The 14,117-nt window shown below is 42.2% G+C and overlaps 1 protein-coding gene across 1 annotated transcript in view; it reads right to left on the bottom strand.

The window, feature by feature from the left end:
* Nucleotides 1-298: 298 nt before the first annotated feature.
* The window catches only part of PHLPP1 (PH domain and leucine rich repeat protein phosphatase 1), a 220,017-nt gene continuing 206,198 nt past the window's right edge, over nt 299-14,117 (bottom strand). Inside the window, exons 14-17 of the mRNA XM_084619249.1 lie at nt 12,570-12,674; nt 10,681-10,875; nt 7,888-8,116; nt 299-2,264 (exon numbers count right to left, since the gene is read on the bottom strand). Of these exons, the coding sequence (XP_084475375.1) occupies nt 1,155-2,264; nt 7,888-8,116; nt 10,681-10,875; nt 12,570-12,674 (1,639 nt within the window). The 3' untranslated portion in view covers nt 299-1,154. The remainder of the gene's footprint in view (nt 2,265-7,887; nt 8,117-10,680; nt 10,876-12,569; nt 12,675-14,117) is intronic.

The following is a 14,117-nucleotide window of genomic DNA, read 5'->3' on the forward strand; positions in this document are numbered from 1 at the left end:
TCTCTGCTAGAGAATTTGAGCCCCTTTATAAGAAATATGATTTCACTGTAAAAGTACCTAGTGATGTATTTTTACAGCAGATTCCTATATTTTCAAGGTTTACCTTTGTAAAATTCTCCAGTTTCACAGAACAATTGAAACAGAGCTATTTAAAAAACAGTGTGTGCTATCCAGATGAACCCAAAGAACTCCAAGAACTTTTGTTCAGGAAATACATACATCCAGCTGCTCAGACATAAAAGCAGACTCTCATTATTTGTAAATTTTGTATTTATTATAACAAAAGTTATGACATGTTCATTTGTGCATTCTGCTTTAATATAACTCTTGGTATGTAAATGATCTACAGTAAAGGAGCTCTATACAATCATGCTGGTTGTGGCAGCAATAAGGAACACAAATAAAATGTGCATGTAAAAGTAAAAGGAAGAAAAACAGAGACCAGAAGAAAAAGAGGCTGTTTTCTACGGTTTAAGAACCACCTAAATTTGTAGGTAACTTGTACAGCCGCTCAATATGACAACCATGGCCCAAAGAGTCAAGAAAACAAAAGTAAGTTCAGGTTGTGTCCTTATGCCAAGACTACAAAACATTTTAAGCCTCGCTATACAACACAGACCTATTTACAGTAATTTCCCAATCAACTGTTCTCTCAGAGAAAATTAGTGAATCTCAGTGACTTAAGTCATCTGAAAGACTAAAGCAACTCCTAGGAGTTAGTCTCCATATTCTACAAATGTCTATCATTTTCAAGACCAAAAAAGGCTTTTTCTTTCTCAAAGAAATACAGTATTACAATTTTACTTAATCATTTAGCACTGGCATACTGCCCTGCTTTCCAAACAAACAAAAAACCGAGCCATTTAAAAAAAATTACATCATGTCTCTCTGCAATATATTAAACCTTTTATTTTTTACACTTGATATGTTAAGGGGAAAGTTAACTAGTTTAAATCTTATTGGTAAATCATCTCTAGAACAATGTCGGTTGATATTAAAACTAACAAACAGAAAGAGAAACTGCAGTTATCTGTAGTGGTAGGGTAAGGAAAACAAAATGTAGTAAAACCCCTGCTGTAACGTGAGCCCTATGTGGGTCCTGCACTCATGTCTTCTTGTTCGTTAGTTTATTTCTGAACAGCACGCAGACTGGGTCATAGTGGTGTATCATAATAGTCTGGCAGCTGATCCATCTGATACTGTCGCTGCTGCTGCTGTTGTTCCTGGTGTTGTTTCATAATCTCCTTGACCTCTTCTTCAAGCTCTGGTGGGATGATGAATTGGTCATCTGGATCTGGCTGCGCTGGGGCTGCAAAGTAGCCTCCAGTTTTTCTGAGGGGTGCATCGGTTGCTACTTCAATCAAGTTATGGCTCCTTTCCTGAGGAGCCACAGAACCATTGCCCCGTCGGCGCCCAATTGTACCAGTGCTGGAGTAATCGGCTTTCCTGGAAAGGCCCGTTTCATCCTCATTCGCACTAATGACGATGCCTTCGTCGCTGGCTTCCACAGGCACTTGGAGCAGCAGCTTCTCCTTTGCTCGGCCACAGTGGATGTCCACCTCCACTTCCACCTGGCTCCCATTGGTAAAGACACCCTCAATTGGCTCCTCGTCATCACTGTCAAGGCCATTGTCAGAGAAGGCGCTGGAGAAGGTGGCACTGGACAACTGCCTTTGGAAAGAATTGGACAGGCAGACTGGGTGAAGCATGCAGCGCTGTTCGTTGGGGTATGCTGGGCCGTTCTCATTCATGGCTACCTGAGGGGGCTCATCAGAGGCAGTGGACCCCACCTCGCTGCTCATTTCAGAGGTGGAGATCTCGCTGCTAATCTCAGAGGCCATGCCGCTGCTGGAAGATGGCATTCCCAAAGCATCCGTAGGTCTGTCTTTAATTACTACGTTGACTGACTGGGGAAAGATGCCTGGGCTGGGAGGCGGGACTCCATTAAGCTCACAGCAGCAAAAGCTGTCCTCCGTCACATTGAGCTGAACCACCACCGCGCTGAGGCTGTCGTTGTAGCCGTAGCTCTGGGCCAAAGTGCAAAGCTTCTTTGCAGCTGCCAGTGGTTCAGGCACATTTCTTACCGCTTCCACCGCCTCCTCGATGGAGAGGCTGTCCCACAATCCCTTGCTACCCAGAATGAAGAACTCGTCCTGTGGAGTCAAGGTCATGGACTGGACATGAGGGCGGGGCACAACGCTTGGGTGAAGGAAGGTGTATCCCAAGATTCTTGTGGAATCTGTCACGCCATTTACTTTACCATCCTGAAATTTAAAAAAAAAAAAAAAAAAAAAAGACGACACGAAGTTGAGAATATACAAAGACGCTTACATCTTACAAGCATTTTAGAAATGTCCATCTTCACAACATCCTGTATGGCATCTAAACATCCCATCTATTTTATAGATGGGGAGCCAGAGTGATGGAAGTTTTTTGGGGAAAAACAGATGTAGTCTCATCATATGCTGATAACACACTTTCCATTTTACTCATAGCTCTGGAGGATGTTGAACAGAAGCTAATGAAGCTAGACATTTTAAAATCAGCAGGTCCAGATAACTCGCATCCGAGAATTTTGAGAGCTGGCTGAGAAGTTCACTGCACTGTTAATGTTGATTTTCCATAAACCTCGGAGCACTGGGTAAGTTCCAGATGACTGGAAGAAAACTAATAATGTGCCAATTTTTAAAAGGGTGAACAGGATGACCCTGATAATTATTGGCCTGTCAGCCTGACGTGACTCCTGGGCAAGATAATGGACTGGCTGATATGGACTCTATTAATAAAGAATTAAAGGAGAGTAATGTAAATAATGCAAATCAAGATGTGTTCATGGAAAATAGATCCTATCAAATTAACTTGATCTCTTTTTTTGAGGAAATGATAAGTTTGGGTGATATGCTAATAGTGTTGACATAATATCCCTAGGCTTCTGTAAAGTCTTTGACATGGTAATGCACCACATTTTGATTAAAAAACAAGAATATAAAATTAACATGGCACATGTTAAATGGATTAAAAACTGGCTAGATGATTAGTCTCAAAATATAACTGAAAATGGGGAATCATCATCATGTGGATGTGTTTCCAGTGGGGTCCCATAGGGATTGGTTCTTGGTCCTATGCTATTTAACATTTTTATCAATTACCCTGAAGAAAACAAAATCATTACTGATAAAGTTTGCAGATAACACAAAAATTGGGGGAGGTCGGGAACGGTAGATAATGAAGACAAGTAATTGATTCAGAGAGATTTGGATCGGTTCATGAATTGGGCATAAGCAAACAATATACATTTTAATACAGCTACATGTAAATGTATGCATCTAGGAAGAAAGTAGGCCATACTTACATGATGGGGGATTCTATCCTGAAAAGCAGTGACACTGAAAAAGATTTGGGGGTCGTGGTAGATAATCAGTTGACCGTGAGCTCCGCATGTGAAGCTGTGGCCAAAAGAGCTAATGCAATCCCGGGATCAAGAACCAGGGGAATCTCAAGTAGGAGCAGAGAGGTAATTTTTCCTCTAATATTTGACACTTTGTGACCACTGCTGGAATACAGTGTCCAGTTTGGGTGCCCACAATTCAAGGAGGATACTGATAAACTGGAAATGGTTCAAAGAAGAGCCATGAGAATCATACAATATTAGGGTTGGAAGGGACCTCAGGAGGTCATCCAGTCCAACCCCCTGCTCAAAGCAGGACCTAATCCGCAACTAAATCATCCCAGCCAGGGCTTTGTCAAGCCTGACCTTAAAAACCTCTAAGGAAGGAGATTCCACCACCTCCCTAGGTAACCCATTCCAGTGCTTCACCACCCTCCGAGTGAAAGTTTTTCCTAATATCCAACCTAAACCTCCCCCACTGCAACTTGAGACCATTACTCCTTGTTCTATTGTCTGGTACCACTGAGAACAGTCTAGATCCATCCTCTCTGGAACCCCCTTTCAGGTAGTTGAAAGCAGATATCAAATCCCCCCTCATTCTTCTCTTCTGCAGAAGAAATAATCCCAGTTCCCTCAGCCTCTCCTCATAAGTCATGTGCTCCAGCCCCCAGTCATTTTTGTTGCCCTCCGCTGGACTCTCTCTGATTTTTCCACATCCTTCTTGTAGTGTGGAGCCCTAAACTGGACACAGTACTCCAGATGAAGCCGCACCAATGCCAAATAGAGGGGAACGATTACGTCCCTCGATCTACTGGCAATGCTCCTACTTATACAGCTCAAAATGCTGTTAGCCTTCTTGGCAACAAGGGCACACTATTGACTCATATCCAACTTCTTGTCCACCATAACCCCAGGTCCTTTTCTGCGGAACTGCTTCCTAGTCTCTAGTCTGTAGCAGTGCATGGGATTCTTCCTTCCTAAGTGCAGGACTCTGCACTTGTTCTTGTTGAATCTCAGATTTCTTTTGGCCCAATCCTCTAATTTGTGTAGGTCCCTCTGTATCCTATGCCTACCCTCCAGCATATCTACCACTCCTCCAAGTTTAGTGTCATCTGCAAACTTGCTGAGAGTGCAATCCACACCATCCTCCAGATCATTAATGAAGATATGATTAAAGGACTAGAAAACATGCCTTACGGTGATTGAGGTCTTTGAGTCTATCTATTTAGCTTAACAAAGAGAAAGTTGAGGAGTGACTTCTTTATCATTTGTAAGAATCTACAGGGGGAACAAATATTTAACAATGGACTCTTCAAACTAGCAGAGAAAGGTAAAACACAATCCAATGGCTGGAAGTTGAGCTAGAGAAATGCAGACTGGAAATAAGGTGTAAAATTTTGACAGTGAGGATAATTAAACATTGGAACAATTTACCAAAGGTCATGGTGGATTCTCCATCACTGACAAGTTTTAATCAAGACTGGATGTTTTTCTAAATATGCTCTAGGAATTGTTTTGCGGAAGTTCTATGGCCTGAATTATACAGGAGGAGAGATTAGATCACAGTGATCTCTTCTGACCTTAGGCTCTATGAAGTGTCTTGCAAAAGGCTACACTGACTCAGTGCACACACTGGGATTAGGACTCAAGTTTATGGCTCATGCTTAGCTCATACACCATGCTGTCTCAATGGACTTAATACAAGTTACAGTTATGGTGTCACATATACACAGGTCTGTGTCTCTAGTGCCCAAGAGGCTACTCGACAACATAATGGAGCATATGATTGGGCAAATAAACTTTAGCTTGAGGCCCCCCCTAGAACCATTTCTCTGGTATGCACAACCACAATCCACAGCAGCAGCTTGGCTCCCGCACCCATAAGGCTGGGCCTGGCTCCCTGCTCCAGGCATTGCGACCCAGTTTATGAGGTAGCACCACCACTCAGGTTTGGCCCCATGGTCCCTCCGTAGTGAGAGCAGTTGTGGGACCAAACCTGAGTGGCACACATGGGGTTGTAGAACCTCCTTCTTTGAGGGTCTCTCAACCTGGGGGCCCAGGGAAAACCACCCCTTACACCACCCCACCATCCCCTAAACTCCTGCAAATGGTACACACTGTGCATAAGGGTGTGGGGGTCACTGCTCTGGCTAATGGCTCATGCAGCTACTGTCTTGTTAGCCAGTCAGATCTGTCCCCCCACTTAAGGTATTTTATCTTGTGTATGATCCTCTCCGCCCCCACACGTCCATACTGAACAATGGCTATGGCAGGGGTGGCCACCCTGTGGCTCTGGAGCCACACGCGGCTCTTCAGACGTTAATATGCGGCTCCTTGTAATAGGCACCGACTCCGGGGCTGGAGCTACAGGCGCCAACTTTCCAATGTGCTGGGGGGGGGGGGGGGTGCTCGCTGCTCAACCCCTGCCTCTGCCACGGGCCCTGTCCCACTCCACCCCTTCCCGCCCCCTCTCCTGAGCCTGCCATGCCCTCCCTCCTACCCACCCCCACGCCTCCTGCAGGCCATGAAACAGCTGATCAGGAGGTGCGGGGAGGGAGGGGGGGGCACTGATTGGCAGGGCTACAGTGGGTCAGAGGCACTGGGAGTGGGGGAGGGGCGGGAATGGATGTTGGGGCTGCTGACATATTACTGTGGCTCTTTGGCAATGTATGTTGGTAAATTCTGGCTCCTTCTCAGGCTCAGGTTGGCCACCCCTAGGCTAGGGATCATGGTTATGGCATCTCTCCTGCAGCTGTACATTATTTATCTCAGCTCAGCCCTTCGAAAGGTACAATTTAAAAATATTCTTTAAATTAAGCATGCAAGTCAAATATAGCAGAGTGCAAGTCTGTGTTTTCCAATCAGCTGAGCTGTAGTGAAATGTTTTACATACCCCAATTACTTACTACATTTCCTCTTAGATATGAGATTTCCCAAGGGGAGGAGTAATATCTGAGCGGGAAAACACCATTAAAAATGTGTATTTAAGAAATACATCCCATGTACGTTTCAAACCCCAAGATTCTGGCTTAGTTAGAATCTGAGCTGGCAGGGTAAGAAGAGCAAGCATCTCAAGTGTTGTTGTGTTTGGTTACCTGCCAGCCTTGACGGGGATAACTCCAACCCAGCTAATTTAGAGAACCACTTTGATTATAAATCATTTGGTCCAACTGATGCCAGCAATGGCCACTACAGAACAAATAACCAAAGGAAAGTGAATGAAGACTAAGAAAAAGGTAGGCCTTTAAAATGCCTCAGAACAGAAAAACCTCATTGGCCTGGTAGGGTTCCATATTATAAATAAGCCTGACAGAATTGATAAGCCATCCAAGTGTGTGAAATTGATGAGTCATTTTAAGATTTAAAGCAGGAATTAACTTGTCCTTTACAAAGGGACATACTGACAGCTCCCTGGTTATCTGCAGTACGTGATGGAGTGGCTCGCTTCAAGCATGTCACATTTTAGATTCTAATCCCCCACCACCTTTGCTTGGCAGGTTTAACAGATCTATGCATGTACAGCAGTAGGCTGAGCATCAAATCCTTAAGTAGGGATGCAGCAGACCAAAAAGAAAAGGACGGGCTCCTCTCTCTTTCTGCTTTCGATCAGTTCCCCACATGTATGTTCTGTGTCAGCTGTCTGCCCTCTGGGTCTTTATCTTCCAAGGGAGGAGACTGGTTCTCTACTCTTTCAGCAGCTCACTCAACCTCCAATCTGTGGGTGAGCACAGAATGGATTCCTTGTGCAGAAGCTGCAGTCTCTCTACAACAGAGCTGCCTGCCAGAGCACAAGCCCATAGCTGGCACAATACATTCTGTCGTGGGACAGAAAAATCAGCCTGCTGTCTGTCAGCGTCCTGGCTGGTCAGATAGAAGGAAGGAGCAGAGAGTCTCTTATGGAAGAAAAGTTTCAGAGTAGCAGCCGTGTTAGTCTGCATCCGCAAAAAGAAAAGGAGGACTTGTGGCACCTTAGAAACGAACAAATTTATTTGAGCATAAGCTTTCGTGAGCTACAGCGCACTTGATCGGATGCATCCGATGAAGTGAGCTGTAGCTCACGAAAGCTTATGCTCAAATAAATTTGTTAGTCTCTAAGGTGCCACAAGTCCTCCTTTTCTTTTTACAGAAGAAAAGACATCACACCCCAAGCTCTCTCTGAGCACTTTTCCACCCTACACAAAGAGGATGGGCTCTTCATCCCTACTCCAGCCCAGCAATTCCTCTTCCAGGTAGAAGGTTGGTTTCCTCATCTTCCCCGTTTAAGGTCAGCATGCTCAGACCCTTGTGGCTGAGTATCTCTGCAGAGCAACAGCAACTGAACCACATGACACAAAACATACTGGAAGGGGAAGATGAAATTCCCAGCACAGCTGCACCTGTCTTTAAACTACAGGTTATTATTTATATGATAAGGAAATATGTTTGGTGTGTTGCTCAGAATTGTCTCTAGAGGAAGTTGCAGACTGTAACATTCCCTCCACCAGCACTACAGTTCTTACCTCTGTGATAATGGCCTTGTGCTGTTTAATCCTCTTTAGCTCTTCTTCACAACTCATCACATAAGACCTGGACAAAGGCAAAGGTTTTCCATTCCTACAGAGAACAGTTTGGCACTTCCCCACATTTGCTGAGGTTAATGTGAAGCATCCACCTGGGTCCATGGGATCGTGTTTTATATGGCAAAGGACAGCAGAGCCTCCAAGTTTTTGTCCTGCAGTTCCAAGTTTCCTGGAATGTAAACAAAGCAATACTTGCTGATTAATGGGAAAAGTTGCACTATGAGATCAGAGTAGAGAGAGGAGCAGGGGACCACAGTTCAGCAATCCCAATCACAGGACACAGACTCTCAAGGTTCACTGGGAAGAACAGGCACTCCAGTTCAGATTGTGACGCTTTATACCAAAGTCGTGAGGAAGTTATGTACAACTCATGGGCAGTGTGTTATAAGAAAGAAGATATACATCCTCAATTGGATCCATGCTCAATTAAAAAAACCCTCACAAACCCAGTGCCACTGCTCTCTTGTCATCGCATTACCAAGACAGCTAGAGTATTTTACCTTATACATCCCCCCAGAAAACCTTTAGGAAATTTAAGGATTAGGAAGCTATTGAAAAACTAGAGGTAGAATCTAAAAATATGATCATTTGTGAACCTGAAGCTTTAGTTTCCAAAACAGCAATGTATTTTTTAAAGTGCTGGAATCAATGTTTTACTGCTTATTGCCACTCAGTTTTAAGTATTTAACCATGGTTTTTCTGTACTTTCAGACTCCTAAAGCTCCACAGTAAAGTATCTAACCTAAACAAACTAGAACACTTGCAGTTATCACTATTAAAAACAAAAAAAACACTTTCCAATTGTAATTGGTCTCCAGATCACTAATTCACAAACCTATTATCACACCAGAAATAATATCTTATCAGGCACATTTGAAGAATATTTTTAACTTGTCATTTTAGAAAGCCTTGGCTAAAGTTCAATGATAAAACCTGTCTTAAGCATACAAAGTATTGTCTTGCTCATATTAAAACTAATCTACTTTTTATAGCATTTTGCAATTTAATTTCTGATTGTATTTAACAATTTTTCCGTCTCTCCCTCTGCATGGGCTTCTAACCTTCACTTTCTTTGCAGTAACTGAACAACTAAATTACTGAACGTTCCTAGCTTTCTTAGCTCTTTTGTTTTAACAAAGATCAGAACTTTGATATAGAACCCTGAGGTGATAATATTCAAATTCAGTTATCCAAGGTCTGATGTAGGTTAGCATTTTTTTAGCTCAGGAATGTTTGAGAAACAGAAATATTGTACTAACCCTCAATAAATGGATACATGCAACTAGAACCAATACTATTTCTGGGTTCTATGAATTGTTGATTAGCCTATTCTTTGAGACACGTGTAAAGAAATTTTTTTGCAGAAAAACTGGTATAGTTTCAAGGAAATCTAAAGAGATGGGTAAGGCCACCTATTAGGTACTTTCCCTGCCTCATACCTAGGATTCTAATCATCCTGCAGGATTCACTTCCAACACCTGTCAGAGTGAGGCAAGTCCCAAGTAATGATAAAAATGGGGAGCCACAATATTACAGAAACAAAGGGCACAGTAGCCCTTTTTTTCTTGTGTACAGTTGATTCAGATTGATCCTACTGCTCCTACTTCCTGATGTAGGAATTGGATCTTTTCAGGAAGTGACTGTCTGACAAATATGGTGTAAACAACCCCTCAGACACAGGAATTCATGGCCCTCCAGTGCGGACTATGTGGGTCACAGCGTTCACTGAAGTGTTGCACTGTAACTGCCCTGTGTAGACCTTGCTAGCACAAACTAGAAGGGGCCTAGTTAATGTTAACACAGTCCTTTAGTGTACACAGCAATTCACACCTCCGTAGTCCACACTGTGAGGCCATGTAGTAAAGCCTATTTACATGTCTTCTTCTTTACTTTCCCCATCTCTTCCTTCCCTTTTGTCTGATCCTCTTCATTCAACTCTATTCCCCAAGACACAGTCTCTTATACTGTCGAGAACAGCATACACTAGTTTTCAAATAACCAAAACCACTTAGTATCAGAGAGGTAGCAGTGTTAGTCTGTATCCACAAAAACAACGAGGAGTGGGGTGGCACCTTAAAGGCTAACAGATTCATTTGGGCATAAGCTTTCGTGGGTAAAAAACCCAAGTGGGTGTTTTACCCATGAAAGCTTATGCCCAAATAAATCTGTTAGTTTTTAAGGTGCCACCCCACTCCTCGTTGTTTTTGCAAAAATACCTACTACACATTATGCTTATAGCACCATCTCTTTATGCCTGCTTGAAGAATTCAATTTTAGGATTGAAAATATGCAGTTAAACAGTTAGAATGCATATCCTCAACAACAGTTTTGATGTTTATGATCATCTGAACTCGTGCAGAAGGACAGGCTGAAACACGCTGGGCTTTGTGAGTTGTAAGGGGGGGATGTTTAAAGATGATTAGTCTCAGGAAACAAAAGTCACATCACTACCTTAAATATTAACAATTCTGAACAATGAGACTTTTAAAGAAATTAAGTACATCTCAGAAAAGAGACTAAAACTATCCATTCCTTGGTCATGAACCTTTTAGGACATGTGTGGAACAGCAGGTCAGAATTAAAAAAAACAAGCAATTAAGTAACGTGCAGTAACAAGCTAGCAAACAAAATCATTTAGAAAACAGTGGAAAAAACAGCTCTGGGATAGAAGCAAGTATGCTGACTGATCAGCATATGGAGGAAGATGACAAAAATTAAAGATCTGGGGTTAACCTCTGCATAACGATGAAAGTGTTGATCATATATTCCTCTTCACTCTTTGTTTTTTGCAGCTCTTCTGCCAAGATATCACTCATTGTACACTGCAGAAGGTAGGGCACTTCCACGTTGCGATCACCATCAAAGACGCCGTACAGCGCCTCCCTGTTGTCACAGAAATTATTCGCTGAAAGAGCTGCCACACACAGTCTAAGGAAAAAGGGAAAACCGGAAATAGTATTTTAACAAATAAGCATTTGTAACAGAAGAGCATTTTAACACTCCTCAAGTCTTTTCTCATTGTTCTGACCAGGATGTGCAGCTTGAAGGCAGATCAGACTATAATGAGCATCACAAACTTTTCATGAGTCATGCAGTTTCACTTCAGATCCTGGTAGTGAACAACATAAGTAGCATTTCTGGTACTGTTAAATTCCATGGTAAAGAGAGTAACAAAGATGTTGAAACAGAGACCCACTAATGATTTTTCAACTTTTCTGGCATGTGAAATGCAGTCTTTATTTTTGTGATTAAAAAAAATAGTAGTAAAACCCAAGAAAGCTACTGCACTGTTTACTCTTAGGTTTACCCATGAAAAGTGAGCATAGGAAGCTGTAAAGCAAGCTTCTCCATACTGCCCCCTTGAACAAGTTTCATCGAAGTATGGAAACAAATGCCTTTAGAAGTGAGAGGGTAGTTCAGACCATATAACATCTTGGCCCCTCTGTTGAGGCGGCCAACATGGGATAAGCTGTGACATGGGTTTTATGACGTGGACGCATGCCCACTGACAGCTGGAGTAAGATTAACTGAACAGTCGTCAGACAGGAAGATTCAATCTACAAATTCACAAAGAAAAGTAGGTTTACACTAAGTACCATTTCCACTAAGCTATCGGAGCTAAGGAGGAAGCCTTCTGACCCCTCAGGACCTGGTATGAACAATCCCATGAATTGTTTTATGCTCTGACTAACTTCTAAATGGTGTTAAAAACAAGAACATATACAGAGGTCAGCAATTCACTTTTTGAGCAACTCCTACTCTCTCCTGCACCACTACCACAGTGAAGCCCTGGTGAGCTGATCAACTCAAACTAATCTGGTACACCTAACTGTTCTTTTTTCTTTTCAATAGTTATTTCACATGTGTGCACTGCACTGTGTAAATGGGTGGAGGTGGATGGAAAGAGAACACCATAGTTTAAATTGCCTTCACTCCTCTGGCCCCTTAAAGTTGTCATTTTTACTCTATGTGATAATCATTTTAGTTTGTTGATACGTTTAATAAAATGGTGAGTATAAGCTTGCTGGCACTTGACTCAAGTGTTTGAAAACCTTAACTGAAAGTGCAAAAAGATTTTTAGAAGTTATTCACAGACCATTAATGTGAGATGACATCATATAACCAGCAGCATACAAGCAGTTAACATGCCAGGCCCCTGAGATGTTGCTTGTCAAGGGCTGCTTTAGCCATTAAAAAAGGACCAGTCAGTAGTGCAGGAATATGCACAGTTTAAGACACTCCTCTTCCAGCAGCATCCCTGATTTGCTTGGGACACATGCTTAAGCAAAAGATAAAGAGGCTTTTCAAAGAGCAGAGATGCATTTAAGCACTTGGGTCTTTTGCAAATACTGGAGTCTTACATAGACAAAATGCATCAGTTACACTTGTATCTTAGCAACTCCTTTAACAAAGAAGAAATATGAGAGCCAAGCAGGGGTCTAGTTTACAGATATAAGTCATGCCATGGCCTCTGCTTTTGTGAGACGAATGTCCCCAACTAACTTTCTCATAAGAAAAGAGTTTCTTTGTAGGGTTTTGTGGTTTTTTTTTGTTTTGTTTTTTTTAATACAGAAGTGTTCCAGCAGCAGAGCACCTCTGTGCTGATACCAAGCCAGACTTACTTGTTCTTAACTCCCGAAGCTTCGGTATAACCATGACTCCACACTGCTGGGGCTCCTGAAGCGTCACCAGCTGAGGGCTGGTCAATCTTGAAACAACGAATGTTACTGCAGTGAGAAGGGAAAAGAAAAAAGCCCAATGAATACTACAAACATTTAGCTTAAAGTCACTGCTATCTTAAAATTGTAAGGAAGCTTTTATTGTCCCACTTATCCTAGTCACCTGCCACTTGAGGCACATTGGCATATGCTAAGACGACTACATTTAAGAAAATGAGGTGTCCCTGTAAAGGGAAACACTTAATAGAGTGTGTAGAATGTTATCCATCAGAATACACACAAGAAAAACACAAACAATAAGCAGTCCTATGCACATCTATTTCATTCTTGTTTGCCTTAACTGTCTTTTCTTTTCTCAGCTATTTGAACCTTAACCTTGGCTCTGCAGAAAACACAAGCAGAATTTGCCACTGGCCTGAGAAGATATGGAGGAGAGGAGGCATGGGGGGAAAATCCTATCTAACTTGTGCATTTCTTTTACTCATTTCCAGAATGAGACCTTTCTGCATTCTATTTTTACTGTATTAAAATGAAAGCTCCCATATCACCACCATATCCAGCTTTTCCTCCAACCCCTAAGTCAAAACCTGATAGAAAAATGTTCTAAAACCTCTTATGAAAATGCCTAAAAGCTAGTATGAGGATGCTCTCCCCTCTAGGTGCCTTCAGGTCTGTGCTCTAGCTGTAAGAATTGCCACTCTCTTACCCCCTGACTCTGGAGTGGTAGCTCTTACTTAGAGTATTGGATCCTTCCTCCCTCCAATTAACTATCAGTGTAAACTCTGGTCTCAATTTCAAACATCTGAAAATGGTATGCAGCAAAATACAGCTTTTAAAAGGGGCCAGCCCCATCTGTTCATACCCATCTTTTCATACTGCTACTGTATGTGAAGGAAAAAACCTGACCCTCTGTTGTTCTGCTCCATTGGCAGTTAAGCAAGTTCTCCACACAATGCAACATCTTCAAAGGCACCAGAGCCTTTCAGTGAAACAAATGCATTATAAAAGGACAAACATAAAAGGTTTAACTATTCACGCTATTTAAAAGTGCATTTCTCCCTATCCAAGCCCTCACTGCCTGTTAAAACTGAAATGCTAAGAAATTGTGAGTGCACAATCTGCATGGCCTTGGAACTCTTCCTCAAACAACTTAAATTAGGGCTGCTCTATCTGGATCAGAGTCTTTTCCTACACAAATAAATAAGTAGGACATGCACTTGCCAGAGCACATTAAAAAACAAACAAAAAACTCCCCACGTAATGCTCATAATGATGTTTATGTATTAGAAGGATGTGGAACCCAGAGACTAAGTGTCAAACAGAAGGAAAACTTAATATACTTCTAATATACCTTGTAAGAACGGTCACTAATCAAGAAACAAAAAACAGACCCGTTCCAAAGCAATGCTACTTGCAGTTGGGTATAAACTATACCCAAATGCAATTTACAGCAGATACTGAAGTGGCTCATGTACACTGCACTTGTTTTCC

This window comes from Lepidochelys olivacea (genome assembly GCF_965140295.1).
Source record: "Lepidochelys olivacea isolate rLepOli2 genome assembly, chromosome: 2".
Classification (NCBI taxonomy): Eukaryota; Metazoa; Chordata; order Testudines; family Cheloniidae; genus Lepidochelys; species Lepidochelys olivacea.